The 26,963-nt window shown below is 46.4% G+C and overlaps 2 protein-coding genes across 18 annotated transcripts in view; one reads left to right on the top strand and one right to left on the bottom strand.

Moving 5' to 3' along the window:
* Positions 1–24,973, bottom strand: part of r3hdm1 (R3H domain containing 1) — a 49,931-nt gene extending 24,958 nt beyond the window's left edge. For 8 of the 17 annotated variants that reach the window (XM_088931386.1, XM_088931394.1, XM_088931397.1 and 5 more), the window contains exons 1-5: positions 12,736–12,900; positions 5,904–6,083; positions 3,302–3,511; positions 1,374–1,415; positions 781–870 (exon numbers count right to left, since the gene is read on the bottom strand). In XM_088931386.1, coding sequence (XP_088787512.1) covers positions 781–870; positions 1,374–1,415; positions 3,302–3,472 — 303 coding nt within the window. In that variant the 5' untranslated portion in view covers positions 3,473–3,511; positions 5,904–6,083; positions 12,736–12,900. Of the gene's footprint in view, positions 1–780; positions 871–1,373; positions 1,416–3,301; positions 3,512–5,903; positions 6,084–12,735; positions 12,913–23,453; positions 23,586–24,909 lie in introns of those variants that run through there. The other 9 variants (XM_088931395.1, XM_088931396.1, XM_088931403.1 and 6 more) reach the window with 6 other exon arrangements.
* A 55-nt stretch (positions 24,974–25,028) lies between these two features.
* Positions 25,029–26,963, top strand: part of zranb3 (zinc finger, RAN-binding domain containing 3) — a 43,718-nt gene continuing 41,783 nt past the window's right edge. Inside the window, exons 1-2 of the mRNA XM_088931114.1 lie at positions 25,029–25,118; positions 26,149–26,300. Of these exons, the coding sequence (XP_088787240.1) occupies positions 26,155–26,300 (146 nt within the window). The 5' untranslated portion in view covers positions 25,029–25,118; positions 26,149–26,154. The remainder of the gene's footprint in view (positions 25,119–26,148; positions 26,301–26,963) is intronic.

Raw genomic sequence — 26,963 nt, 5'->3', positions numbered from 1 at the left:
AATGAGACAAAATCAACGTTAGAGTGGCACTTGCGGGAATGGGAAACTGGCTCCGAGAAAACACTGAAAATGGGACATTTTAAATGCAATCTCTAATTTGTACATCATTAAGGCAGACTCCATGTTTGTCTGCCTGAAAAGGGGTTGAGAGAAATGCTGACTGCTGAATCTGCCTCGGAGCAGTTTTGGATAAGAAACGTGTTCCCCAGAGAATACAGCAAGCTTAACTCCTAGTTCAAGGACACAAACAGAACGAAATTAGGCCAGTCTCTCGCTGTATGCACAGGCAGGGACACACACTTATTCTTTCAAATCAGGTTTTGACTGAAAACTAACTGTTTTTCTGTCTGTTAACAACCCTTTCCTTAGTACCTACAGTACAAACAATATTTTCTTCCCTCTAACTGCTATATCGATGAATGATCTACTCCAGAATTAATAATGTTTTGTACTTAAATATCACAAAACTCAAAAACAATGACAGAACAAAAAAATGGGAATGTTTCAGGGAAATCTGTCATCCACATGCTGATTTCCCTCAACATGAAAGAGAGATGCGTGGGATTCATATATTTTCACGAATGTACCAACATGACAGAAATCTATAATGGTAAAAAAACAAAAACACAATTTTGACCAGCTCACATCACAACATTCCCAGCAGGAAAAACGACTGTATGCAGCGCTGAAGGGGCTTCAGGTTATTTCTGGGGAAAATGCTGCTCCACAATGGATGAGACATGCCGAGAGGAAGGCATGTTCCAGGACGGGTGTCTTTACCTGGAGTTCTCGTGGCAGTTCAGTTACTGGGGGAGGAGAAGGCTCTTCGCAAACAGCCAGGCTCCGCACTAACTTTAACTTCACGTTCGACTGGTGGAGAGCAGTGATCGTTAAAGAGAAATCAGATTCAGAGACTGCAGGTACAGGGCACGGCACTACGGACAAAACCCATCGCAGCACATCACTCTCACACAGACGCTCCGAACATCAAGACCCACATGTGCGTGTTCTAAAGGGTCAAACAGTTTGATGTGCCTTCCTGCAGCACCTAGAGGCCTTCACTGGGCTCAAGTTTTCTTTTTTTCCTTGAACTTCTAAAAATCCCGACTGCAGGGACCAAGGCACATAAAACAAACACAACAGGGACTACAAAAAGAGGCCACGACGGCCAAAATAAAAAGTTAAATTTAAACTACAAACTCAGAAACTCAATACGAAAGCATCAAGCAAGCACTAGGGGTTAAATTCTAAAACAGAACAAGTGATGCTAAAAAATGACCTTTTCACTACAGAAATTGTACGTTAATGGCAAGAAAAATCACAAACTAATGCCAAGCAAAAATGTTTCTCAACATGCCACAACTGTACAATACCTTTGACCTTTTTCCTGCCTGTCCAGACGTTTGCAAGTGTCGCTGTATAGTAGGCAACAAGATAAAATAACACAATAAGACATCTTGTGTCAGTTAAGCACTGCTCAAATGGTTTGAGATACTAAAAATGTTTTTCATACAGTACCACATAAACAGAGCTCAGTCAGTGAAACAGTATCTTAAGTTTTTCCAAAGCCCAGATAAAGATATGTAAAGGCATTCTCAGCCATCTGTAATACTTCTGTAATTTGCTGAGTTACAGAGTTACTGTTTTTTTTAACAGTTAAAGGTTGTTTATAACAAACAACAAAGACTTCAGTGTTAGCATAATCTTGACCCACAATTATGGTAATAGTGCTTTTGTTATTTTAACTGGAGGTCTAGGGCTCTAAAAACCGCTTTCAAAAATGAGCGTTGGGTAATTTCAGCTGGGTAGCCTTCCTTGAAATTGAAGAGCCACTGGTCTTATTTGATGGCCATGCTTCACACACCACAAAATTGCCTTTGACTGGAATTGCTGTATCTGATCTGAGGAGTTTAGAAACAAGTTCAGTTCTGTTGCAAGAGACAGTGCAGAACAGTGAAATATTTGGCGAAACATTAACAGTCAGTCCCAGTGTCCCAGTACTGCAGTATCAAAGCCACTGCCATCAGGTGCCTCTTTATAGTGCTGAGCACAACAGAGGAGAAGAACAGAAAAAGGTGGCAAATGAGAGGAGGCTCTTTGGAGGATTTGAGCCCGTTTGGTAGATGGTAGTTAACTGACCCCAGGATCTCCATCCACTCAGCTGCTTCTTGAAAGAAGCCATAGTATTGCCTTCAACCACAAGGCTGGGTATAGCTTGTTCCCTAACCCCACAACCCTTTGGGTAAAGAAGTGGGCCACCTCTCGATTAATCTCAAGGCACTGCCACATTGTTTCCGCTCATGGTGTTTATCGAGCATGAAACAGGGGCCGGACTGCCTGCCTCCTGGCGGAGATCCAGTCTTGGGGCAGGCTGAAGGGCCCCACAGGGGCTCCACACTTCACACACCTCCGTTCCCAGCTGAAGAGCACGAGGAGAGCGTGGGGGAGCGCGTGTGCGAGTTCTCTGCCTCAGTGGTCACGGTCTTTTAAAAAAAAACGAGCTCACTGAAATAATCATATGCATTTTGCCCAGGGCTGTGAAAATCGAGCGATTCAACCGATGGTCGTTTAGGCTGGCTAACTGCTCGCTGGTGCGCCGCAGCCCTGCTACGTTCGGCAATCACAGCCACAGAGCGCCGCCACTCCTCCGGTGGCGCAGGAGAGCACACGCAGCGGAGTCAAGTAAACAAGGGGACGAGCCCCGAGTCCCCCGGCCCCCCCTGCCCGCAGCGCCAGTGGCAGAGGGTCAGGCAGATGGCAGCAAAGTCACAGACCCACCCCCGGGTCACAGAGGAAGCGCTAGGATTATCCGGGCTTCAGCTCCTCAGGCTGCTTCTGCGCCGCGCCCTAGTTTCTCCAAACCCCCCTCTGGGCCTCACACATCACGGTTCCCTGCTCTCACCTTCTTCACCGGGAACCAGGCGGAAGGTGGGCGGTAAGGGGCTCCAGCAGGCAGGGAGATCACACCGGCGGTGCTGAAGGCTGTGTGGGCGACTGGGCGTCAAGCTGGCCATGCCCCATTCCCACTACCACTGATCGTAGAGATTTCCAAGCGTTCTGCATCAAGCCAGTGCTGAACGCCTATTAACCTAGAGGGCAGCATCTACATTTTTTTTTTACCTCTGTTCCCTATTATTTTTGTCTGAAGGGAAATGAGGATCCCCCCCCCCCCCCCAACACCCTGCTAATGGATTTCAACAGATTGTGTATCAAGTGGTACTCAAGAGGAGGCTGGGATTGTTTACCGAGTTTCTCCCACATAATGTCACTGTTAACACAAAGAGGATTTGTCACAATTTACCTGTGATTCGTTTTTGTTGTCACAACAGCTTTCATCTCTCTCCGGCTCGATTTGTTCCTGGCTTTCTGATTTTGTCAGGCTGTCTCCTAGTGTTGAGTCATTTTCTTCTACCTCTGAGCCTCTGATTGTTTCAGTCGTCTCCTTTACAGTAACAGTATCAGACATCCTCATTAGAGAAGGTTACTTGGAGCTTCTACCAAAACGTGGAACCTACAAGAGAGACAAATGTCTGTTTTTTATCAAACTTACTTTTTCTCCCAGAAACAGATCTATATTTGGGGTTGGGGCGGATAATGATCTCAAAACAAAAGACGACCATGTGAGGCTGATCATACAAATAGCACACTCTTATTTTTAAATCCATATTAAAAAATCAAATGCAATCTAGGACATCTTCCTATATTCTGTTAACGTATCTCTGGAAACAATTCACCAAATAGGAGTGAAATTCAAAGGTTATTTGCATCAGTCACATACAATTCATTTAATGTAGACAGAGATGCCAAGTATCTGCATAAATAACTAACAAAATAACTGCAGAAACAAACACCAGGAAAGAAAACTATTCTTGGGGAAAAAAAAAAACTCTTAAAATGCCAATTACTGAGACACTGCACTTCTAAAATGTCTACCGAAACCATCTGCCCAAAATGATAATCTGCACACGCAGCACAACAACGGTTTCTGGACAATTGAATTTCATCTCCTTGACAGTGCACTGGGTCTACATTTAATTCCACCCATCCTTCAGAGTAAATTTTGCCTTCCATTTATTCCAGCAGCTCACTGACAACAGGCAGCCTGACGGTGGTGATGCATTATTAAAGCTAGATTTCCTCCCAGGTGGTTTAAGCCTTAAAACAACCCATCTCTCTTCAAGATCAGTGAAGAAACATTTATATCTCCTATTAGAACCACTTGCTGTATTTTCGCAGTTTAATATTGGTTTATATTTGAGGACAAAATCCAAATCTTTGGAATCTAATTTGTTCTACTGCTCTAGAGGTCCAGTACAGCTCCAGCTCTTGGATGGAATTTGTGCTCCTCACCGGATGCACCATCACCAGAGTTTTTTGCTAAGCCAACAAGGAAGGAAATGGGTTCGCGACTGTAACACTTGTTCTTCACTAAGACGGAGGAGGGCTAAGAAACTATCGCATTAACACTTTATATAACAGCACAAATGTTTCACAATTCTTATCACTATGCTCCACATACAACTGCTAGGTCACAAACAGAGAACCACAGAACTGCAACAAAAGCTCACAGTTGATCAATATCAGTCTTGACCAGGGCACGCCAGTTACTAATCTTCACTGGAGCAAGTGGGGCTGTGCAGGTGACAGCTGCCCTCACCTTAGACTAAGACAGCACCTCAGCTTTGTTCTTTTGGCAGAAGAATGTCTGGAGGTTGGCACAGGTCCAGCCTGTCCACTCGAAAAAGGTCCATATTACTAACAATGTCCTAATCAGATTTCGCTGATGATGGTTCCATGAGGGTTCCATCCAAAAAAAGACTGGGTGGTGTTGTTGGCCAATCATGGAGTGCTGCCTGCCCTAAATGCTGTACACACACATGTGCGAAGTTTCTAGATTGATAGCATCAAGAGTGAATGAGACAAGAGGCTGGGAAAAGCAAATGAAAGCATAAGAATAAGCCAGCACTGACAGATACTGCATCAGACATTACAAACTGGGACCCGGAGTCGTGTTCTGCAGATTTAGGAGCATTATCAACAGTTGCGCTGTGCGAGTGATGATCATGATTCACTTAACTGCAAAACTAACCTCACTTTTTTATTACTGCTCTCACTATCAAGATCACAGCAGTGGTAATAAGAACTAAATAATTTCAGCATTTTCCTCTCAAGTTTCTTGTATACCACCTGTTAAAGTGAGCAAAGGTTTTTCTATTTTGGTAACAATGGCATGTAACAGGAAAATGGTGGTGAAAAGCAGTTAAAACATGTCGGTATACTCTACTGGAATATTATAAGCAATAAGAGGATGACCTCTTCTTTAAAAATACATTGTGCTCTTTACAACACTTGTACAGGAAATCAAGCTTTTATTCGCACATTAAGCGCATTAGCCAGCTAATTTACGGCAGTTTAGAGGACCTGTTATTCTTGACAGTCTCAAGCCTTTCAAGCATGAGCAATTCCAGACTGTTGACCGAACTCTCGGGCGCTTTCTCTGAGCAAACAGCATCAACGTAGAAAAGAAATAGTGTAAATAAGAATGTCTGACTCTAGCAGGAAACAGAAGAACTTCTGCATTGGTTTAGTTTCAACTGCTGATGGGGACTGAGGTTTTCTGGAAAAAGATCCTCTGAAAAAAAACACAGTTCTTTTTAAGTCAGCCTGCCCTAGAATGTGAAGTTGGACATGCAATCCATCTTACATGTAAAGCACGTACTGTACGTGACGGATCAGCACACTGAATTTCAGCCTCTCAATGTTTTGTTAGCGCCTATATTTGCAGCAGCCCAAAACTTTTCACAGTTAAAAGCCTTAAAATGTTTGTTTCCGGCAGCGCCTCGTGCGTGACGTTAAAGAGGCCCCTGGTCCCAGCCGGCCCCCGAGCGGCGCGAGCTCTTTACCCGACACGCCTGCCCGTGCGCGCCCGGCGCTGTCCCCCTCGAGGCTGCCGACCAGGTAGTCCGTTGCGCTGAGCCTGCTGGAAGCCCTGAGGGAGAGTCCCATGTCCCTGTCACCAGCGCGGGGTCCGGGTCTGCGCAGAGCCGCCCTCCGAGAAGCCGACCATTCCCCTCAGAAGCCTGCTGGAGGAGGAGGAGAGAGAACTGCGCTCAGCTCAGGCAGCCGCCACCCCACAGCGCCACGCGCAGGGAGATCCGTTGCCACGAAAAAAACACCACATGCGCCATTAAGCAACTTGCCGTTAATTAGAGAGGCACTGGATCTCAGACGGTAAGGGATTCGCAGCTCGTGAGGAACGAAGTCATAGCAAGGGTACAGACAGTAGCTCTTGGAAAAGAAAGACCGAGATCTGCACATACACATCCAACAGAAGCACCTTCTAAGGCAGAACATAATGAAGTGACCTGATGTTGTATTTACTGTAGATCAGGCAAGAACAACCCCTGTACTCTGCACAGGCAGGTGAAGAGCCTGCTCAAGTTCCTCACAAAACCCTGAAAAGGCACGCTGTCTGGAATTCAGCGCAGTGTTTCATCACAGGGAGCGATCTGCATGTAAACCACAGAAAGAGGATTCATGATGCCGCTGGCCAAAGCCTCTCTTCACACGCACCTCAACGGTAATAACATACGCACCTACAGTAGGAGGAAGGAGAGACATGCACTGAAAATTACTCCTCTTTCGTAGTACGCCCGATTAAAGCAAACAGAAAGGGGATGTAGCAGAATTCGGGTAAAAACGTTAAATGTGTCTGGTGCTCTCCGTCTGATGTCAAGCGGAGTTCGGTTGACTTGGCCAGACCATTGCGAGAGGCAACACTGCTTCTCTGGTCAAGGCTGGCCTGGCAGAGGCTGGACCCTGCTCTCACCCTGCTCTTACCCCTCCAGGCTGGACCACTGCACATGACACTGAACACGTATGGGTAAGACAATAACACAAATCTAGCTTCTTCAACAGCAGCTGTATAGTCAGCACTGAAATACTTTGCATTATAGCATTTGTAAAACAATTACAACAAATACATATCTATTTCCCATATAGCATTTTTTGACTTACAGGATAATGAAAGATTTGCAGAAAAAAAATCAGAATTTTACAATTTTAAGAAAAATCCCAATGTAACCTAACTGCGAAAGTACTCAAAACATTGAGGCTTAATGCTCTCTTTTGTAGATACCGCGGTCTTCAAGAATCATAAAACAAACCGTAGTGTGGAGACGGAAGAAGAAAATATACACATCAGCATACAGAACACATCTTATTACCTTAGGAGGATCATAACGGCCGTGAAGTGATTAACGATTCTCACTTTACCGGAATGTGGCTAATTCCAGTCCTCGGGGTCCAGAGGTCTTCATTCCGACGCCGAACTTAATTGCAAAGCTGAACTAATTACGTGGAAAAGAAAACTCGCATCACCTGTTTTTTAAGAGGGAGCTATAAGCGCTAATGAAAGGTACCTGTGAAGCCTACAGGACCCCCAGGACCGAAACAGAAAACCATGGCTGCAGGAAAGAGAGTGGGAAGGTGGCCGTGCGGTCCTCCGAGGGGGAGACCTGCTCCTGGTGGCTCTGCGCGGCGCCAGCTGGAGACAGTGGCGGAGGAGCGCCAACCAGGGGCACCCAGACACTGCTGTGTCACGACCGCCGCTCCCGGGTACACACAAGCATTAGACCTGTACACATGGGCAGCAGCAGGATGTTCAAACCCAGGTGTGGCGCCGTCGTCGTGCGCTTGAACAAGGGCGTCACTCTCACCGCCCCAGGTTAGAGGGTACAAACGTAAGAAGCTCTGGAAGAAAGTGCCAGTCCAATAAATTGATAACGAGGTCCGTCCGTGTGAGATTAAGATATTTTTAGGAGTGTATTCTCCATAAAGATTTTCCTTTTACCAAGTTACACCAAATCTTATATTTAATTAACCACAGCAAAAACCTTTAATACAAAGAATAAATAAGCTTCCTTGTGACATACTCTTATTTAATCAAAAACCACCGAGGACACCCCGGAGAGCAGAGAGCTAGCCAGAGCTAAGGCAGTTCTGCCGATTATTCTCCTGAAAACTCTATCTATCACGTTTGGAGAATTGATCAAAACTGCGTTTCAGGAATTCGAAGGGCAGATCGTCCCCCCCCCCTCCTGCTGCAAGATACGATAACGCAGAGCAACGCAATCCACGCGCAGCAGCACCCCCATTTCGAAACGCGACCTCTCCTCCAAACACCCCCTCACTCAACAGAACAAAGCTGGCGCACACGGCAAAGGTTTGGCCACCCCAACAACGAGGGATCGCCGACGCCGAGGCCGAGGAGAGCGAGCGAGCTCCTGCAGTCACAGCCGAACTCCACGCCAACGCCAACAGCAGCTGTGCGATGCGATCCCGCTAACCCCACTGTGGGGTCCAAAGGCTCTGTCGCGGATATGCAAATTAAACCTGGTTTATTTTAGATTGCTGCAGCCACCCGTTCTGGATTAAAGACGATTCAGTTTTGCTTTACAGAGTTTTTAGTGTGCTGGGGGCTTCATACCCTGATGCTAATGATACCTAATTCATAGGAAATGAAGGATAAAGGCTTAACACTCCCTGCTAAGATGGATTTGTTTTCTCCCTCCCATGCCCTGCAGTACACCAGGTATTCGTATGCCTCTACGAAGCTCCAATGCATTTCTGGAGTGATTGTGCCCTCAGCCTAACAAGGTAAATAAGCAATCCAGGGGGGACATCATTATTGAACAAAAGAAACAAATGTAATTGGTGTCTTGCGTTTTCCTGGGGAATTTTAGGAAGCAAGGCACTGGAAATAAAAAAAGAAAAAGGTTTAACTACAGCAGGAACAGCTGTTAGCGTAGCCGAGTGCTTTAAAATTGATGTTTAAAGTTAATTGGGAAGCTAAATGCAGAATTCTCCGAGATGACCACTTTAAAATAAATAAATTGAGAGGAATTTCTGTAATGTAGGCAGCCCTTCAGTACTGTTTCAGCAGTGAATGCAGGAGCAGGATGATAAAAGAAATTCTTCCCGTGGAAAGGCATGCAGGCTGATGGTGTAAACTGACTGCGAAGCCAAGGCAAAGCCACCCAGCCATGGGGACCAACGAGCCTGTGCTCCCCGACGCCCAGACATTCAAAAGCACCTTTCTGTGAACCACAGTCTTCCTGACCGCCGGCCCTGGGGGTAGAAGAGCACACTCTCTAAAGTGTTAAAATCGCGTATCAAAACCACAAGAGAACACAAAAAACAAAACTCATTGGCATGGGCAAAGACCTATAGCACGCAAGTCCAAAATCCATTCAGCCTTTTATATTCGCGCAATAACAGTCAACCAAAGTGTGATATTTTAGGACTGTATAGTGTTCCACCCTACGGCTAATATTCCTCGTTTGGATAGTGTAAATCCAAAGGACGGAACGGCAAAAGTGGTCCTGACTGTCGATGGGCTTTGCTAAATTAAAATCTCCGCAAACAGAACGTAATCTTGCGGATTTGTGCTTCTGCAAAACCCACATCTGAATTAATAAGAGCCCCCCCACAACCTTCAATCGCAATTACCTGTCTGGAAGAGCAGCCTGTTTTCTTCACCAAAAGAAAGCATACGTTAGGGATTATCTTAAAGACAATCAAGGGGTTTGATAGGAATCTGAACATCACGATACTTCAGGCAGTCAAATCAGTCACATGGATTAAAGCAGGACAACTCTAAGCAGGTTAAGCACATCTTCTTGGTTGGTTGTGCACGATCTTTAAAAATGAAAAAAACAAGGCTAGCACTTCCAGTGTGCTGGTATTCAACAGCTCTGTGACCGATTGCGTCAATACTTACAAATGTGTTGTTTTCACAACACAGCGCCTGAAAATATAATAAAAATATCTGCTTTCACCAGGAAAAGAAAAGTAACTTTGCCCTGCCAATCCGACAGCTTCCTACTGTCTTTGTAGAGGTAGCACATGAGAACAAAGAGCAAAAGAAAATCTCAGTCGTGCAATGCAGGGTTCTAAAGATTCTTCCACCTCAGTGTGCCGGAAATTAAAAAATTAAATTAAAAAAGGACATAAAAAACTGAATTTGAATAGGTTTTCTGCTACAAGGAACACACTGTATTTTTATTCTACTGTAGCATGCAGGTTGTGGATGAACTGGAGCACTGATGAATGTGCTATGCATCAGAACACCAGAGAAGCCTTTACTGAAGGAATGAAACTTCTCAGTGTACCTGAAATGTGAAAGAAAAAAGGAATAAAAATAGCACCCAATGAACAAACCACCTACGTGGTCAGACCATCTGTTTTATTGGAAAACAAAGGAGTGACAACATCCTAATTAATATCAACCCTATCGGCATCGTCTGGGACATTATTTTAGAGCTCATTCTGCAGACACAGTGCAGACACCCTGCTGTAAGAAGACTGAATGCCCATTAAAAACTGCAAGATGGACCAACGTGTCTCATGTAGTGTTTGTTCACAAGAGGGCATTTCAATTATAAAAAAACACTGTAAACTGCTTCTTCAACTCTCCTTACAAAAGAAATGAAAATATAAAGTCCAGAATAATTAGTCTAAACATCCTGTAAGGGATTATTCTAGTTTACAGTCTAGCTTGATTTGGTAAAATAATACTGTGTACTGTCTTTTTTGTCTTTTAAAACCTGCGTTATGCCATTTCCATCGCCCTTGGAGACACTGAGAACCGCACGGTCTCAGAAAAAGTCATGGTCAGACCACATCAGCACAGCCTCCTTAGAGAAACGGTTTTGCTTTTATTTAATCTGATCAGAGGGTGTGTTGGCTAACAGAATAATAGAAAAGAAAAAGGTTTGGTTGCTCCCGACATCGTCAGGTTGATGTATCTTAGACATCACATTTAGAATACTCAGGAAAAAAAGATAACACAAATGTAATGCTAACAGATTTTGTGAATATAATCTAATTATAATCTAAATGAATTACACAAAGAAAATAAAAAAGACGGACGTGTTCTTTTACTTCATGCATAATAATTTAATTTGTCTTGAGGTTTTAGGAAAAGGAATTTAGCATTCATCAGGCAGTCTTAGTCAATCTGACAGATAACATGTTAAATACTCTTTTACCTCCATTATACAGACCAAAAAAGGAAACACTGAAAATTCCATCTCCAGTCTAAATTAATTTATAAATCACTGATTTAAAAGAAAAATTTGAACCTGCAAAAATGGTTGACACTTCTCTCAATTCAGTTTATTGGTTTTAACACGGCTTGGCGTTCTTTCTGTACTACATCAATTTTAGACTTTGGGGAAAAAAAATAATTTCCATCCTTGACATACAACCAAATAAGAAAGCTTAAATGTCCAGAAAAATCTGGATTCCACAAATCAGGCACACTCAGGATTTCAAGTGACTGTGCCTAGCTGGTTTTGAATTTGCTTATCCTTGTCTTATCACAATATTGACCATCGCTGAACATCGACAACTTTTAAATGGTCCTTGGTCTGCGTGCAATACTGCTTTCACACGTTCACCAAGGTCATCCTAGAGTTCATTAGCCCCCACCACAGGCCAAGGAGAGCTGGGACAGCCCATCACCGTGCTGGATGAAACCAAGCAAATTTCCAGTCTGACAAAGACCCCATATCGGATACAGATTAGCCTTGACAGTTTTTTGGGTTCAATGCTACGAACGTCAAAAAAACCCCAACATGCATTTCTGCACTTCCCTTGGCAACAGAAGACTGCTGAAGGACACCACCCCATAAGCCCCAATATAACCTTGTCCCACTTTTCTGTACTTCGCTGCCCTATATGGCTGAATTACTTTAACACAGCCCAGAAAAAATGGAAGTGATCCAATGGGCTCGTTTTCTGAGAATACGCTGGCATTTAGTGCTTCCATCCTGCATCTTCATATATCCGACCGCACAATAAATTCCTAATAAATAATACTGCTATGTTGAGAAACAGAAATATGTCCTGTACAGTGTACAGTCTAAGATGTGCAGTACGTAAAACAAATCAGTCAGTCCAGATCATAAAACAATACCTTGAAGAACTTAAAATAGAAGTCCAAGTGCAGGCTGCAGCAGTGAGAATAAAGATTAGAACCGATGCCAGAAATGGAGCAGTTTCTCAGCAATAATTAACATAAGCGAGGACAGCTGTGTTGTTCACATAAAAAAAGATTATACTCATTACTGTGGGCAATATACCTGTTTCCAACACACTACCTGGCAAGTTCTGGTGTTTCAAAGGGACTTTGTGTAAAGCCAATTTGACGTAATTAGTCTGTTCTCTGACTTGCGTTCAGCAGTTGTTGTTTTAGAGAGCGAAACAGAATGTAAAATGTAATTTTGCTACAGAACTACCTTGCATCGGAGTAGTCTCAAGCTGTGAATCTACAAAATTGGAACAAAAGGTAAATCCTTTTTTTTTTGTCAGTGAAAAGCCTGTCTTTTCACTGGACATGTCTTGCCTTCTGGGCTGGGAACTTACAAGCATGTCGATGCAGGAAGGGAAATCATCTCAGTCAAATGACTGGACCTGAACACAAACAGCTCCGGTGCTCCGGTGCTTAAATCCGGGCACAGATAACGCACATACAAGCCAAGACATTTGTTTTTGTAGAAAACTACACTATGCAAAAACAGAAGACTTTTAAAATCTGTTCTAAATTACAAAACAATCCAGCTCAATAATACCATTTTCTGTTCTGTTCTGCTTGGATTGCCCAGGATTACACTGAATTCCTACCAAACTTACTAAATATAAAGAAAAATCCCTTTCACAGAGCTGACATACCTGCAACATAGTAGCTTGCCGATTCATTATCTCCATTGATTAAAGGTTTAGTTTCCATAGTATCTAAGGCAGCATTTGCTCTTCCAGTTGCTCCTCTTGCAGGCTTCTTGCCTGAGCACAGCGCTCAGTGTTTCACTTGTCTGAATCTACCTGCTAAAGCTGATCATTAAGGCACTTGCCGTAGCCTCGGAGACAACGCAAATCAACAGCTGTATGGTGTGATGTCAGCGGCTGCTCAGCCACTCATAGCTCCCAGGAATTACAACGCATCATGGGCTAAATTGAGCTCTTCATTAGCAATTCAGCAGCCAGTGATGCAAAGGGCCTCAGGATCTGGGAATGTTTTAGGAAGTGTCAGTGTCTGCCAGAGCTGCACAGTTCTCTTTCCACAACTCCTGAGACGTGACAGCCAACAGGAAAAACAGTAACGACCCCTCTCGACCCCCCCAGAACGAACAGGGAAGGTTCTGGGAACGCATCAGGGGAGATGGCCCGCAGAGGGGAGGGTTCGAACAGTGGTGGGGAGCACAAGGCAAAAGCCAGCCGCTCACAGTACAGCCGTCACCCTGACACAAGCGTACCGCTGCTCTTGGGCTTTGTTGCCACAAATAAGGCAGGCATTTTCACAAAGACAGGAAGACGACAGATGAGTCACCTGTTCGGTTTTCACAGAAAAGGGAGGAAAAACAAAAGAAGTTCAGCTGTTTTTCAAAGTGGCACCCCCAATGCTTTCAAGTGTTGTCAGGCCCAGATGAGAGCAGGTGAGCTGCAAAACTGTAAGCTCTGTCTGTGCTAAGGCAGCGACGCCGTTACACTGATGAGAGAGAAGGCAGGTTTAGCTTTGTCTTTCTGGGCTTCTTTTCACCCTGAATGCCATGGCAGTGCAGATGTACCATGGCAGTGCTGTAAATGAGAAGAAATCCACCCCAAGGCATTTCTTCAAGCAGTATTTTATGATTAGCACTTAGGTCCTTGAACCTGCACAGCATTCACCTTCCTCTGGAAATAATAACCTGAATATTTCCTCCAGTTCCCTTAGGAGAACATCGACACTGACAAAATAGAACGATGGCTTCTTTCTGGCCCTTTTTATTAATGGAACTCACATTTTAAATTAAATCCTACTAAGATCACTCTCGTCATTTTTCTTAAATTCTAAAAATAGCTCTGGTAGGAAATGAAATGGCCATTGAAAATAAACCTGGACTGGGCAGGAGCGACGAGGCTCTTCTCCACAGAGGAGACACCGGGCCCGATTCCCGCCCCTGTGCACGCGGCGGCCCGGGCAGGACTCTCCGCTAACTGGCGACAGCCCGAGCCCCGCCGACACACGGGGTGCTTTCAGCGCGGCCGGCCAGGGCGTCGATGCCACACGGGGAGCGGTGACAGCAAGCGCTCACAGAGCACCAGCTGACCCCCGCATGACCGCATCTCCCTCGTTAGCGCCCTCCGAGGACAAGGGGGTCTGGCGCTCAACGACCCTGCCACTAACGCCACAGCTCTCGCCACACGAGCACGCCCGTCAGGGACTGCGGCACAGCAACCAATACATAAACACCCACAGGAAAAACACATCCTCTAATGAAAAGCTCAATTATTTGGGACAGAAATTTCAGGCTGACTTTCTGGTAGCCCCGCACTCCAGGGGTGCACAACAGCCTCCTAGCGGTAATGGCTTTGGAGACAGAAGTGCAGAAACCGCTCCAGACGTGAATAATGATGTTCTGGTGAGAAAGGTCACAACAGGAGCCGGGATGAAATATAGTACAAAGACGCTTAATGCTGCCGTGCTTCTCTGAAACTTCCCCTGTTCTCTTCTCTGCTTCTGAATAGAGTACGTCTACTGTGGCTAAACAAAGAAACGTTATCGTTAAACATTCACAACGGCTTAAAAGAATCTAGAAAGCCCTCAGCACCCTAACAAAGTCATCTCTTCTCATTTATGCAGCTGTCCCCTTTTACAGCCGATTTTGTGTGCATCAACATTTTCCTTTGAGTATCGCCAATTAAAACCTGGCGTTCGGCACGCTACGTTCAGAGCGCGGCAACAATCAGCCCAAAATCAAATCAAAAGAATGGCACTCTGCTGCACAGCTTAAAGACGCCAGCCGCTAAATATGACTTTACAGGCCGGCCCCGAGCAAGTGCGGGAGCTCAGGGTGGGTGTAATTAGGCTGAACCCGTGCAGTAATTTCGACATCCTCTTAAGCTATTGACACCAACGCTGATATTTCCACAACAATTCCATAAAACATTCCCTTTCGATGGAAGAGCTTAATTAAAAACCAGGGGAAATGATGCTTCCAAAATTTCCCTTGCTACCTCTAAACACCTCCAATATACAACAGACAGCAAACAGCTTTATTGCACCAAAGGGTCCGTGGGATTGTTCTAATATAGAGCTTCTTTAACAGGAAAGCAACCATGTGTGGGGTTTTCATATATTACCATTATTATTATTTGGGGGGTAATATATACACCTGGGCTCCCTGTGCGCTGCCCACGGTACCCTTGTCTGCCTCATGATAGCGCCGGCTGGATGTGCGCAATAAATCTCACTGAACAGAGAGAGCGGAGACGCTGTGGCTCTTCTGGCAGGCCGGGGTCGCAGCCCGCGATGACGCCTCATCAGCTATTCACTGCCTTCTCCCACGTGGCCCTGCTGCTCCTGGCTTGATCAGATGATAAATCCCACCTCCGGAGGAGTCGGGGCGCAGCGCTATCAGGTGAATAGAGCTGAGTGATCTCGCTCATAAAAACCCTGAACTGCTGATCTGCCACGTTCAGGCTGGGGGCTTACTGTATTTCAATATTAATCGACTCTAACACCACGCTCCACCTCACAGGACTTTGTGGTCCACTTAAGGATTTAGCAGGAGTTATCATCTTCCCCGACGACGAGGCTCAACATAAAGATGCCAGAATGACTAACGGTAGAACACAAAATCCTGCAGACTCTAAGTGCTGCACTGTTGACAGCACAGCTCACACAATAAAGAATAATTTCATGCGGAGACCAGCTCCGACTCAGCTGTCGGAATCCTCTGGAAGGGGGCAGGGGGAACGGTTCTTATTTTTTGCGCACTCTGGTGGGCATGAACTCTCGATAAGCCTGCGAGGTGCAGAGAGAGTCCGTCGCTCCATATGAAACAGCAGGTCGAAAATGCCAGCAGCACACTTTGCCTTACACAACGCTGTGAGAGAAGTGGGCTAATCGTTTCCCACTCCTACAAGACCCAGTTAATTCGTATATTAAAGTATTATCTTTGCTTCTGGGATTCATTATGTTATAAGAAGAGCCTCTTCCCCCTAACGCACAGCCCTCTCTCTCCATCCACATGCTGGAAGAAAAAAAACTCAGGAAGATCAGCATTTTTATTTTTGGTCTTTCCGAGATTTTAAAGAGACCTGAATGTTAACAGTCACCCTCGATAATAATGCCACAGCACCGAGGCAAGGTAGTTAAGCTGACTGTGGGCAGATTTCTCTCCCCTCTTCCGCAAAAATTCCAACTAAATCCTGGTCAGTAACAAACGGCAGAACATTTATAAAAAACCCCAGAACAAACTCATTCCTAAGCGATCCGCCCATTCATTTGCATCACAAAGAAGCCATGAGAGCAAGGCATCCTAATTAAGCCTCACAATGCAATTTGCTCTCTGAAAGTGACAAATACGTTTATGTACATTTTCCCAGAAGAATTCCAAGTGCTGCATAGCCCAGAAAAAAACCACACACATACAAAAATAATGAGGTCCCTTGGCGGAACGGAACGTACTACTGTCTGTCCGTTTTTAAAGGACCCACCTCGGAGTCCCTGTGCCTGCAGGAGTACTCCCGTCTCATTACAAGGTTCTGGGTTACACAGAGGTTGCAGGTCTGTGTCACTCTCACAGCAGCACGACCTGAGGAGCGTCACCCCAGAGTGCAAGGACAGCGGCACAGACCTCACCCCACCGACACCCAACCCTCTAACCACCGGTTACGACAGGCCAGCGTTATCGGACTCATTCCCACGAAGGTGAGCCGCTGCCACCCAACGGGTCCACACCGCCCGCGCGGGGAGGGGGAACGTCGTGGCTTCTGGCTCGGGGTTTTGACACGCCCTGCAGAGAGGCAGAGCAGTAAAGGGGGGGGGCACCCTTGTGAAGTCAGGTCGGGAGGGGCACCCTTGTGAAGCCAGGCCAGGGCTGCCGCGCGGAGGTCCAGGACTGCAGGAGCAGCACCGACCACGGTGTCGGCTCAGCTCAGCTCGACTCTCCTCCAGCGACTCGCCGCGCCGGCGACAGTCCGTGCCCGCCTTAGGCTCGTTACAGGAAAACAGCCTGGTTTCTTAGCAACTGCATTTTCCAACAAAGTATGGATAACTCTAAACACAGGCTAGCACTGCGCATAAAACTGTGAAATTACTTGGGCAGAAGAAAAAAAAATTGGAAAAGAACGGGTCCCAAACTTTTCTCCCAAGAAGCATTCTTATTTAGCAGTCGGATTAATGTTATGTTACACACACAGAACGTATGGACGAGCTTGCCACTGTTCCAGCTCCTTCGAAAGAAAAAGGAAAAGGAAGGTCTCACAGATAAAGGATAAATTCTATTTCTTTACGGAATTTTGTTAGTTGGATGTACTTGTTTTACTAGGAATTTCGCAGACATGCAAACTGCAGTGACAACCTACTTGTACGTCTGCATGCTTATCGAAGAAAACTACATTCCCTCTGATTCGCAGAAAGAAGAAACGCTGACACCCCGTCAGTGTGCGTCACACTGGGAGCCTCCTGCGGTCTCTGCCACATGAGCTATAGGGAGACCAGAGTGTGAGACCAGAGCGCCATGGGATCTTTCAGCCATTGGCCACCCAGCTGTCAACACCCAGGCTTCTAACTCTCCCGTCTCACCTGAGGACCATCACCCTGCAGGCTGGGGTCTGGGAGATTCCGGCCCAGAGGCGCGAGCACTACCGGCAGGTACACTGGCACCACTTACAGCAGCGACCCGGTTTCTCCGCACAGCGGCCTTCCCAGTACTGAGCGGGCCCAGCTTTGCTCCGCCTCTGCGGCATCGCTGCTGTAGCCCAAGTTAACACTGCCCACGCACAAGGCACAGCTTGACACCTCGTCCACCAGGTACTGCACACTGCGTCTGGGAGATTCGCATCAGATTACAGATTTGAATATTTTTACATATTCAGAAAAATTCAACACATGGGCATGATATTTACAGGGGAAATTGCTGTCCCGATTTCTCAAACCTGTTATTATTATTATGTCATTAAATTATTAAATCTCAGTGATAAAATAAATTCATTGATGGTATTGTAAAATGGCACAGATTCCCAATTAAGCACAAAATTGTGAAGTTTGTGAGAGTGCTATATGGTTGCAGTATAGTCACAAACCCCTGGTCTCGCCACAGGCGAGAGCGAGAGTTTGTGCGAACTGCGATGTGAAGTGGCCCTTCCTGCTCACTAGTCACTGTAATGACTCATGTGACGTGATGTAGGAGTGAATAAAGTACTGCATGCAGAGTCAACACATAGTATTTGTTGGCAAAACGGTCTCAAACTCAAGAGCACTATTTCTATTGGATGTAAAGAGGTGTATCCACAAGCCTGCTTGTTTACAATGTAATAGGGACGCTTCACCTCACTGGAAGTTAATGAACTGCAGACAATGGCAGCAACATGGTGCTGCGCAGACCTGGACGTTTCATCTATTTTATGATGTAAATTGGAGGTTCTACACGTTACTGTGTACATTTTCTTGCTCTTATTGTGGTTTGAAATGCACTCATCCATGCTGATTCTTTCTAACCCCGAAATATAAAAATAACGTTGCAGCTCTCTGATGTCAACCAACCTGAAAATACAGAGGGAGAGGAACTCTTCATGTAATGCATCAGCTACAGCACCATAAAAAGCAACTTAAATGGTTCATATGTACCCATCCTTGTCATATTACAGTACACATGAGTTAACATAATTTGATGCTTTTCCAGAAACTGGCATTTTGGAGCAAGTTTTCAAACGATTTAGGAATGGAAACCTGAGCCTGTCTCTCGTCACTCAGTGGCCCCTGACAGGACCAAGCCTCAGGACATTCCTGATGCAATGGCCCAATCAGCTGTCGAGTGAACGTTAATAAAGCAAAAAAACGTAGTCGACCTTTATTACAGTCCAGCCCACCGTGTGTGTCGATCAGCACCTCGTTGTTGGTGCTAATGTCCTTGATTGAGAATGCACATTTTGCTAAATGGCTGTATAATAAGATCGCTTACATCTACTCTTGAGGTCACAAGATGACATTCTCTGATGCAGTTTGGCCCTTCCAAGAAGAAAGCACCTTATAGCAAGAAATTCTGGGCAAAGTTTCACAGCTTGATTATAGCCACCCATTGACACTCTAAGCTTTTTAAGAAATCAAACCTGCTACTGTAGACTAGCAATGGTTTTTACAGAATTCTACAAATACACTAAACTATGAAATAGGCAACACGTGCCTTCAGCAGCGTTACACACCAATGTGTCATGTCATGGAATCGCGGATCCAGTAGACACTGGTATCAACCACAATGATTCGTTTGCTGCTGGTCTGTGGAAAGAGCACATAAAGTAAAACAAGTCTCTGCATACAGCATCAGATCACGCATCAGTTGTGTACTGTATTTGTGCAAAATACCAACAGTACAATTCACTCAAAGGCAAGGCAGCATAGAGCTACATTATCTTTTCAATTTCTACTTGCATGTGTATATATCATCCTTCTACAGTAATTTGGGACTCTATATGTATCGTTTTGAACCACTAGGACACCGGGCTTCACAGAATTTATAGGCTTGGTCCCCAACACCTCAATAATCTGCTATAAAAAAAGCCATATATGAAGATACTTTTGTAATGTCTTTCGTAAATACTTTGTGTGGACCCAAAAACTTGGTCAGACAGGTTAGACACGTAGGTTAGACAACAAAGAGGACTCTGATAGTAGGAAAGTATAATACAAACATGGCGGAGTTATTCTATTGTCTTTCAGAGACAGAAATTCACTGCTAGATGCTAAGAAACAGCCCGTGTACTGCAGAACATAGAACTGAAAATATGTCCACCTACCTGTATATGAATAACTTTTGGGGGCTAATGCAAGACCATAGACTTGTATGAAAGGCAAAAATGTAGGCTGCTGAAAAACTAAAAAAAAACAAAACAATTTTTGAAACCTTTTTGGGGACATTCCATGCGAGCCAGTGAATTCTGAGAATGAAAATGTTCACAGGTTGTGCTCTGAATCAGCTGGGGCTCATGAATCATTCCTTCTGTACCACCTTGTAGATGCTATTATTATTCGCCCTGACAGATCCAAGCAGGGAGAAGAGACGATTGCCAGGCAGCCCTGCAGTAAGATTAGCCTTAATAAGATTAGGCAGCCTGAGGAATCTGCACTAAAAACATCACAGAATGGCCAAAGACTCTAAAAAGGACCACGACTTTTCTTAAAGAAGTGGATAGGTTTTCAAGGCCTGGTATCGCATCAACATCCAATTTAAGAGGGTGTGTTTGGAAGAGATTTCCATCCGAGAGGGCAATTACCTATCTGAACACCTTGTCTTAGCTGAGCCCTTACAAATTGGTTTAACACCCGTGAGCAAATGGGTGTCGTGACGCATTAATGCCTCCGTCTCTCCCCGAGAGGCAAGAAGAGTAATCCAGCCCACAGGTTTTCACTGTACGACAGAAACCTCATGTTAACAAAGGCTCTTCAAAGAGAATGATATTACGGAAATAAAAAAAAGCTTCCAGAGAATAATAGGTGTACTGTCCGCACTGCTGCTGCTGACATTCGAAATTTCTAATTTTATGGCACAAAATAAATTAAATCCCATAATCACCACAACTGAAGCGCTACTATGCGCCGAAAGCAAATGGACAAGACTTAACTTACACACTAAAGGATCAACAAAAATACGCCTGAAAACCAGGAAAGGCCAATTATTAGGGTCGTGGTGGGTCTCTGGTACTGACTTAGATAGCCAGACTAATCAAGTAGAGCTCTTCAATAATAAAAAGGTAGATGAAGAACAGCGAGTTAATCAGAAAGTAACTGTGACTTGTTTAACAAGCTATAGCATTTTATGTGTTGACTTCATAAACAACGTCAAAGCAATAAACTTAAAACACACAACTTCTAAAAACGGAATTAAAACCAGACTTATTTATACTTTGAAGAGTACCTAAACACATTTTGCAAGCAATGGATTCTCTTTTGTATTTCTTTAAAAGGAACAACTTTCATCAATGTCAATGAGTTTTTATACAAATTTGCACTACTCTATCTTCTAAAACAAAAGCACATCTATATCAGTACAGGACACAATTCTGAATCAGAACACAGAAGAAGAAGAGTACATTTTCTTGGTATCAGTACACGTAAATGATTACAGCAGAAGACGAGTATTGTTACAAGCCAGAGTGAAACCCAGTAAAGCTAAAAACTGACTGATTATTGAGATCTGCCAGTCTAGAGACGTGTAACACCCAAGCATTTTGATCAGTCATTCACGTTGATTTCTGAAACTGCTCCTTCTAAAGGGTATCTTGGTAAATCAGCACCATAAACACCTTAAAGAATGAAAAGGAACAACAAGAACCCCCTCTATCTTCAGTACCTCCCACTGCACAGCGTATTTAAACCGGGTGGCTTTCACTGCCCTCTGCAAGAGGATAAGGGTGAAGTACACATAACACCACCGGGGACCGGAAAGGTACAAACTACATGAAATTACATGACTGTACGCATCTGATTTTACGAGAGTTGCACAACCTTTTGAGAATTCTTTGGCACCGAACGACGAAGCGAAGCTCCCACTAAGACACAATGATCAGCTGTACAAGCAGAGAGCACAGGTCTGGTACCACGCAGGGCAAGACTACTGAAAGGATTAAAAAGGTTAGGTGTTTTTTTTTTTGCACACAGCTTTCATATTTAAGGGGTAAAGTTTGAAAAACTAGGACCTGGCAGTTTAACTTGCAGTTCCTGGCCGAGCACCAGGCATGATGTTGGCTGAACCGCAGTCTTGAAGGACATGCTATTTTTTCCACCCCGGAAACTGATTTGCTCCGGCATTTCCACTAACACAGAAAGGCAACAGCAAAAGGAAATTCTGAGATGGGGGAACACGGTTTCTATAACAACTTGCAAAGAAGAACAACTGTACGAAAACACAAACTGGTCTCCCTAATCGAATTTGTAACAGACACTCTGGAAATTCGGAATCTGGTCAATGAACACATATCGCTGCTGGTTTCCCAGCTGCTGCTCAGAATGTGGCAACCGGTCTCCAGATGACCACTAAGTTGTCAATTCTGCTGCAAAACAGCCGCATTATGGTGGAATGATGTGAATATTTTGAAGCCTTCCTGAAATGATCTATTAGTGTACTGCAGAAGCAGAACGACAATTTTGGTTTTGTCCAGAAAGCAAAGATCTACGGCAAATGATAAATCTGCAACAGAAGCATACTGCTTAAAAGGTTACAGAAAGTCACCGAAGCCTTTGTCTTTCTTATTCCCCAATAGAAATTCCCAATGCCAAGGGTGCCGAAACACTACACAGAAACCGAAAACGTGGCTTCTGCTTGGAAAAGCACCACCTGTGCACACTGTACCACTGACTCTTAACAACTATTACTTTTGTAATAGTGTTCAAAATCCAATAGAAATCACAGCTGTCAGGGAGACTAAAGTTAAAAAATGAGTCTTAAGGGCTTATGGCTCCGACACTCTCCAGAAGCAAACCATGCTGAATCCTAGGGCGAGTGAAGCTTGTTTTGGCATCTGCACATCTGCAGTTAGAAGCTGCTTCACATTCAAGGAGTCAGTCAGCAGTGAGCCCCGATCAGAGGACGGATCGCCTGGTTCTGTTTCACTTGCGGACAGTAAGAAAGGGCACTCAGGCGCCTAGGGTCGACAGCATCTTTGGTTATAACCTAACCGTTTGTGGGACAATTATTAGACAGAAAGGGAACTAAACTCCCCTGTAGGTTTTGCCAGAGAGGCTGGACTTCCACCAGTTCAGTGTGACAGCAAGGAGCTGTTCCGAAAACGGCACATATAGCCTTCACGGCAGGCGGGCAGCGCCTTTGCGGGCTACCCTCGGCGATCACAGCCCACCCGGCCTAACAGGCACCTCCTATCAGCCGGATCTCCAGTGCCTGGGATCGTCACCTGTGCAGCCGTACGAAACAAATCACTCCCCCCGTGTCAGGCGACATATCGACCCCGGCGGTAATTAAAACAAACAAACTAACTAACAAACAGACAGAAAAACAACACCACACAAACGTCGAGGGGTTTCAAAACAAACCGACAGGGACTGCACCGCGCACGCCAAACCCAAAATCACACAGCGCCAGGCGAGATGACCGCAGGGCCTTCACATGTCTCCCAACACCATGTCCCTCAACATGCCCCTCTCGCACCCGGGCCCATCGGGGGCTCCGTTTCGTTACAAACAGGCTTAAACTGTCCAAACGCAGGCAACCAGGAACACAAAATACCTCCCTACCGCCTGGATCGCATATGCACAGGCAGTATGTTGGTATAATTAGGCCTTCGTCAGCACTGGACCTACATGGTTTACAGTAGTGAGACAAAATAATGACTTGTAAATCGCTTTCAAACACAACCCCGTGAACAACAGGAATAAAACGTAAACGTCTCCTTACCGGGCGCGTAAGGGTTTCTGTATTCTGTGTTTGTTTTGGTAAGATATATATACATAAAAATTCTTATATTCTTATATTTCAGTCTGTATCAGCAACACTGAGTGTTTGGCGAGGGGAGGCAGTGGATACGGCGAGGGAGAGCGAGAGAGCCCCCGCCCCCCGCGGCCGCCAGCACGGCGTGACGGACAGCGCCCTCGGCCAATGGCGGCGGCGGCTGGCGACAGACGCGCCAATCACGGCCCCCGCCAGCGTGTGTGTGACAGGCGGGCCGCCCACTGCCGTCCGGGCTGCCGGGAAGGAGGCGGGACTCGGGCGAGAAGTTTAAAATTAAAATTAAAAAGCCTTTTATCAATTAGGGGGACAGCAGCTGGGGGACACGCGGAGCCGGGCTATATGAGCCCCGTGTCGTGTCATCCCTTGTACTGTTTTAGGCGAATAACTTGTTTCCATTGTCGAGTGTTAAATAATGGACGATCCCCCCTATGATTTATTATTATTATTATTATTATTTGCTGAGCAGACGCCCTGATCCAGGGAGACCCGCAGTCCAGTAGTCTGTACCCACACACAGCTTAGGTGATGTGCAAGTACCAGGCCCCACCGTGCAGATGCAAGAAGATGAATGTCCCAAGGGGATACGGCCATCACGGGGCGGACAGGAGACGAGTTTAGACTGGGGGCTATATTCAAGCGCACGCATGGAGCCGCACATGTAACTGCGGGTCTCGGGCTGCCTGCACGCCAGAAGGACAAACTTCACCACAGAAGCACAACCCCCGTGCTGTGCCTCGGCTTTTGAAGCGACAAGGCCGGGGTTTCACGAACTGCGTTTTCTGAAACGCCCTCCCCCCTCGGGTGTTTTCGCGTATAGCTCTCCGGTCCCAGCGCCCCCTGCCCTTGCCGGCCCGGGACTGGGCGCAGACCCACGCGTGTCGCGCCCGACACCTGCTCCGGCCTGAGGCTGCTGGTCACCGGCGTACCGAAATGCCGGAAGATGAGAGAGGAACACAGCCGTCGGACACGGCTATCGAAACAGCCCTAGGAGGCAGCTATGGCACATCTGGTTGGTCGCCTACAGTTCTGCAAACCCAGAAAACTACCGAGCGTGTATTTAAACTCTTAACTGTGATTTTTTTATTGTAAAGCCCGGAACATCACTTGACGCCTCAATATAGTTGTCCAACACTTAGTTTACAGCTCAGTTACAAGCGGCACGAATGTCATTCACACTACAGGTATTATAGCAATTCATTAACTGGCTGTTTCACAGTGCGGGGAATCAGACTTGCCCGCTGTGCCTATGCGCACCCACACAACATTAACAAGTGCAACCACGGCAATACCGTATAAGCATGGCATGTTCAAATTCAGGGGCCTTTCACTGTGTGCCAGCGTTAAGTTCCCGAGCGTGAGTGGTGATTTAAAGTGTAGTAGTGGCTTGGCTCAGCTACAGTACCTCGACGACTCCAGGTGACTGCCGGGTGAAGCACACGGACCATCTTCCCGAAGCTCCTTTCCCGCGAACGGCCGGCTGCGTCAGGCTTGCGTGATGACGTAGGCACGTCGGACGCGGCGACAGATTGCGGGAAGTGTCAAGGGCTGGCCGGCGTGACTGAGCTCGGAGCCGCAGGGCAGGCACCGGGCAAGCGGGTGAAGAAGTCGCCGGTACGTTTTGGTGATGGTTAGTTTTGTCTAGCTTTCACAACAGTCGCTAAAAAAAAAAGCACAACCCCAGCCCACTCGCTTGCTGGACCTGAACTTGCCTTCAGGTGGAAAACTTCCACCTGGTCAGACAGCGGCTGTCATGAGTTCAACCGCTTGCTGTGTTGTCTCTCCACTACAATACGACTGATTTTAGGGTGTAAGGTGGTGCTTTTTTTAAAAAGAAATGCATGTGCCTTTCTTATAAGGCGGCAAAAGCGTAAGCATGTAGTCGTCAGCCCGTTGGGATATATTAGTTCCGACTTCGTGTGCACGTCTTTCCCCTGAAATGCTGTGAAAATGACGTCCCTGACAGCTGTAGTGCGAGTGATGCACACTTGTACCCAAGTGCGAGGATGTTTCAGACGTCCGGATGTCTATATGCGCACAGAAAATACATACTACAGCAGTCTATAGGCAGCGGGAGTTTTTTTTTAAGTTTTTTTTTAAGAAGCAGCTTTTAATACCAGCAAGGCTCGTTTCTGAGCTTAGAGGAACTCAGAAGAAATCTAACCTGCTGGCTGCCGAATGAATGCCATTGTAATCAAAAGCTCCAGGATGAAGGGGTTTCTGCAGGGAGCGGGGCGACAGCGGCGACGCTTTCATTCACGGGCCGCTGTCCAGAGCTGGGGCATGTCTGCAGGGCAGAGGGCTGAAGGGAGGTCTCCCGTGCACCAGTCCCGTCTGCTCGGGTTCCCGATGAGAGCACTGTTATTACATAACCACTATGAGAACTCAAATAACTCAACAATAAATTGTCAGGGGAAAAAAAAAAGTTTGCATATCGTGCCTCAGGCGTTCGTACAGGAGAGTGTGGGCTTCTGCACCGGTTCCCGGTGTCTTCCGCGGCCATGTGGCGATCATGTTTTCCTGCGGAGAGAGGCTAGTCCACTCGCCCGCGCTGGGGTTTCGTGTCATGGCCAGGTGCTGCAGCAGGCCCGGGGCCCCGCCTGTCTGCGCTGCTAACGATGGCCCGCCGCTGTTTGCGTTGCAGCGCGCCATGGCGGAGGCCGGGCTGGAGCAGCTGGAGCAGCTGGACTCGGGCGAGCTGGACAGCCGGCTGGCGACCCTTCCGGACAGGCTGCGCCGCAGGCTGCTGCCCTTTCAGAGAGAGGGCGTGACGTTCGCCCTCTCCAGGCGCGGCAGGTAAGACGTCGCTCGGAAGCAGACCCCCCCCCCTGCACCCTCACCTGGCGACCTCTACATCGCGTCTGCCGAACTAGTCTGTTTCTCATGTTCCATTGCTTCGTGTCACTATTTCCAGGTTGGTTCTATTCCGGTTGTTCTCAAGTTGAGGGTGACCGGGGGGGGAAAAGTTTCTGGACCGCTTTTGAAAAGGGAGCGTCCCCGGAGCCGCGGACTGAGCGATGTGCTGCCTCAGACACGGTCCTGATGCATTGTCTGATCGGTACCAGGATACAGGGTGGGCAGGTCTGGGGATGTTGGGCCAGCTGATTATTTCCAGGCATCCTGAAGCCTGGATAGAGCCTGTCTTGTGATCCCCAGGAAAGCGCGTCGGTGTCAGTGTCGTGTCTGTGTTAGAAGCTCTGTGCTCCCGTCCCAGGTGTATCCTGCCTTGACCCCACTGTCCGCTGGGATGGGCTCCAGCTCACCATCAGCCCGTGTCGGACTCGGCGGGCGCTGAATGTGGATAGAAGGTAGAAGTGCGTTGCAGCCACCAGAGGGCGCCCTCCCCAGCACGGGGCCTGTCTTTCGTGGCTCAGCAGCTTGTCCCCTGCCGGCTGGCCCTTCCAGAAACACTTCTCTTGAGTTCTGGGGCCTGCCTGCAGAGAACGGGCTCCAGCCAAT

This window comes from Atractosteus spatula, chromosome 13 (assembly GCF_055471065.1).
Source record: "Atractosteus spatula isolate fAtrSpa1 chromosome 13, fAtrSpa1.hap1, whole genome shotgun sequence".
In the NCBI taxonomy this organism is placed as follows: domain Eukaryota; kingdom Metazoa; phylum Chordata; class Actinopteri; order Semionotiformes; family Lepisosteidae; genus Atractosteus; species Atractosteus spatula.
The sequence above is the reverse complement of the archived record's forward strand: the minus strand, read 5'-3'. Positions and strand labels throughout refer to the sequence as shown.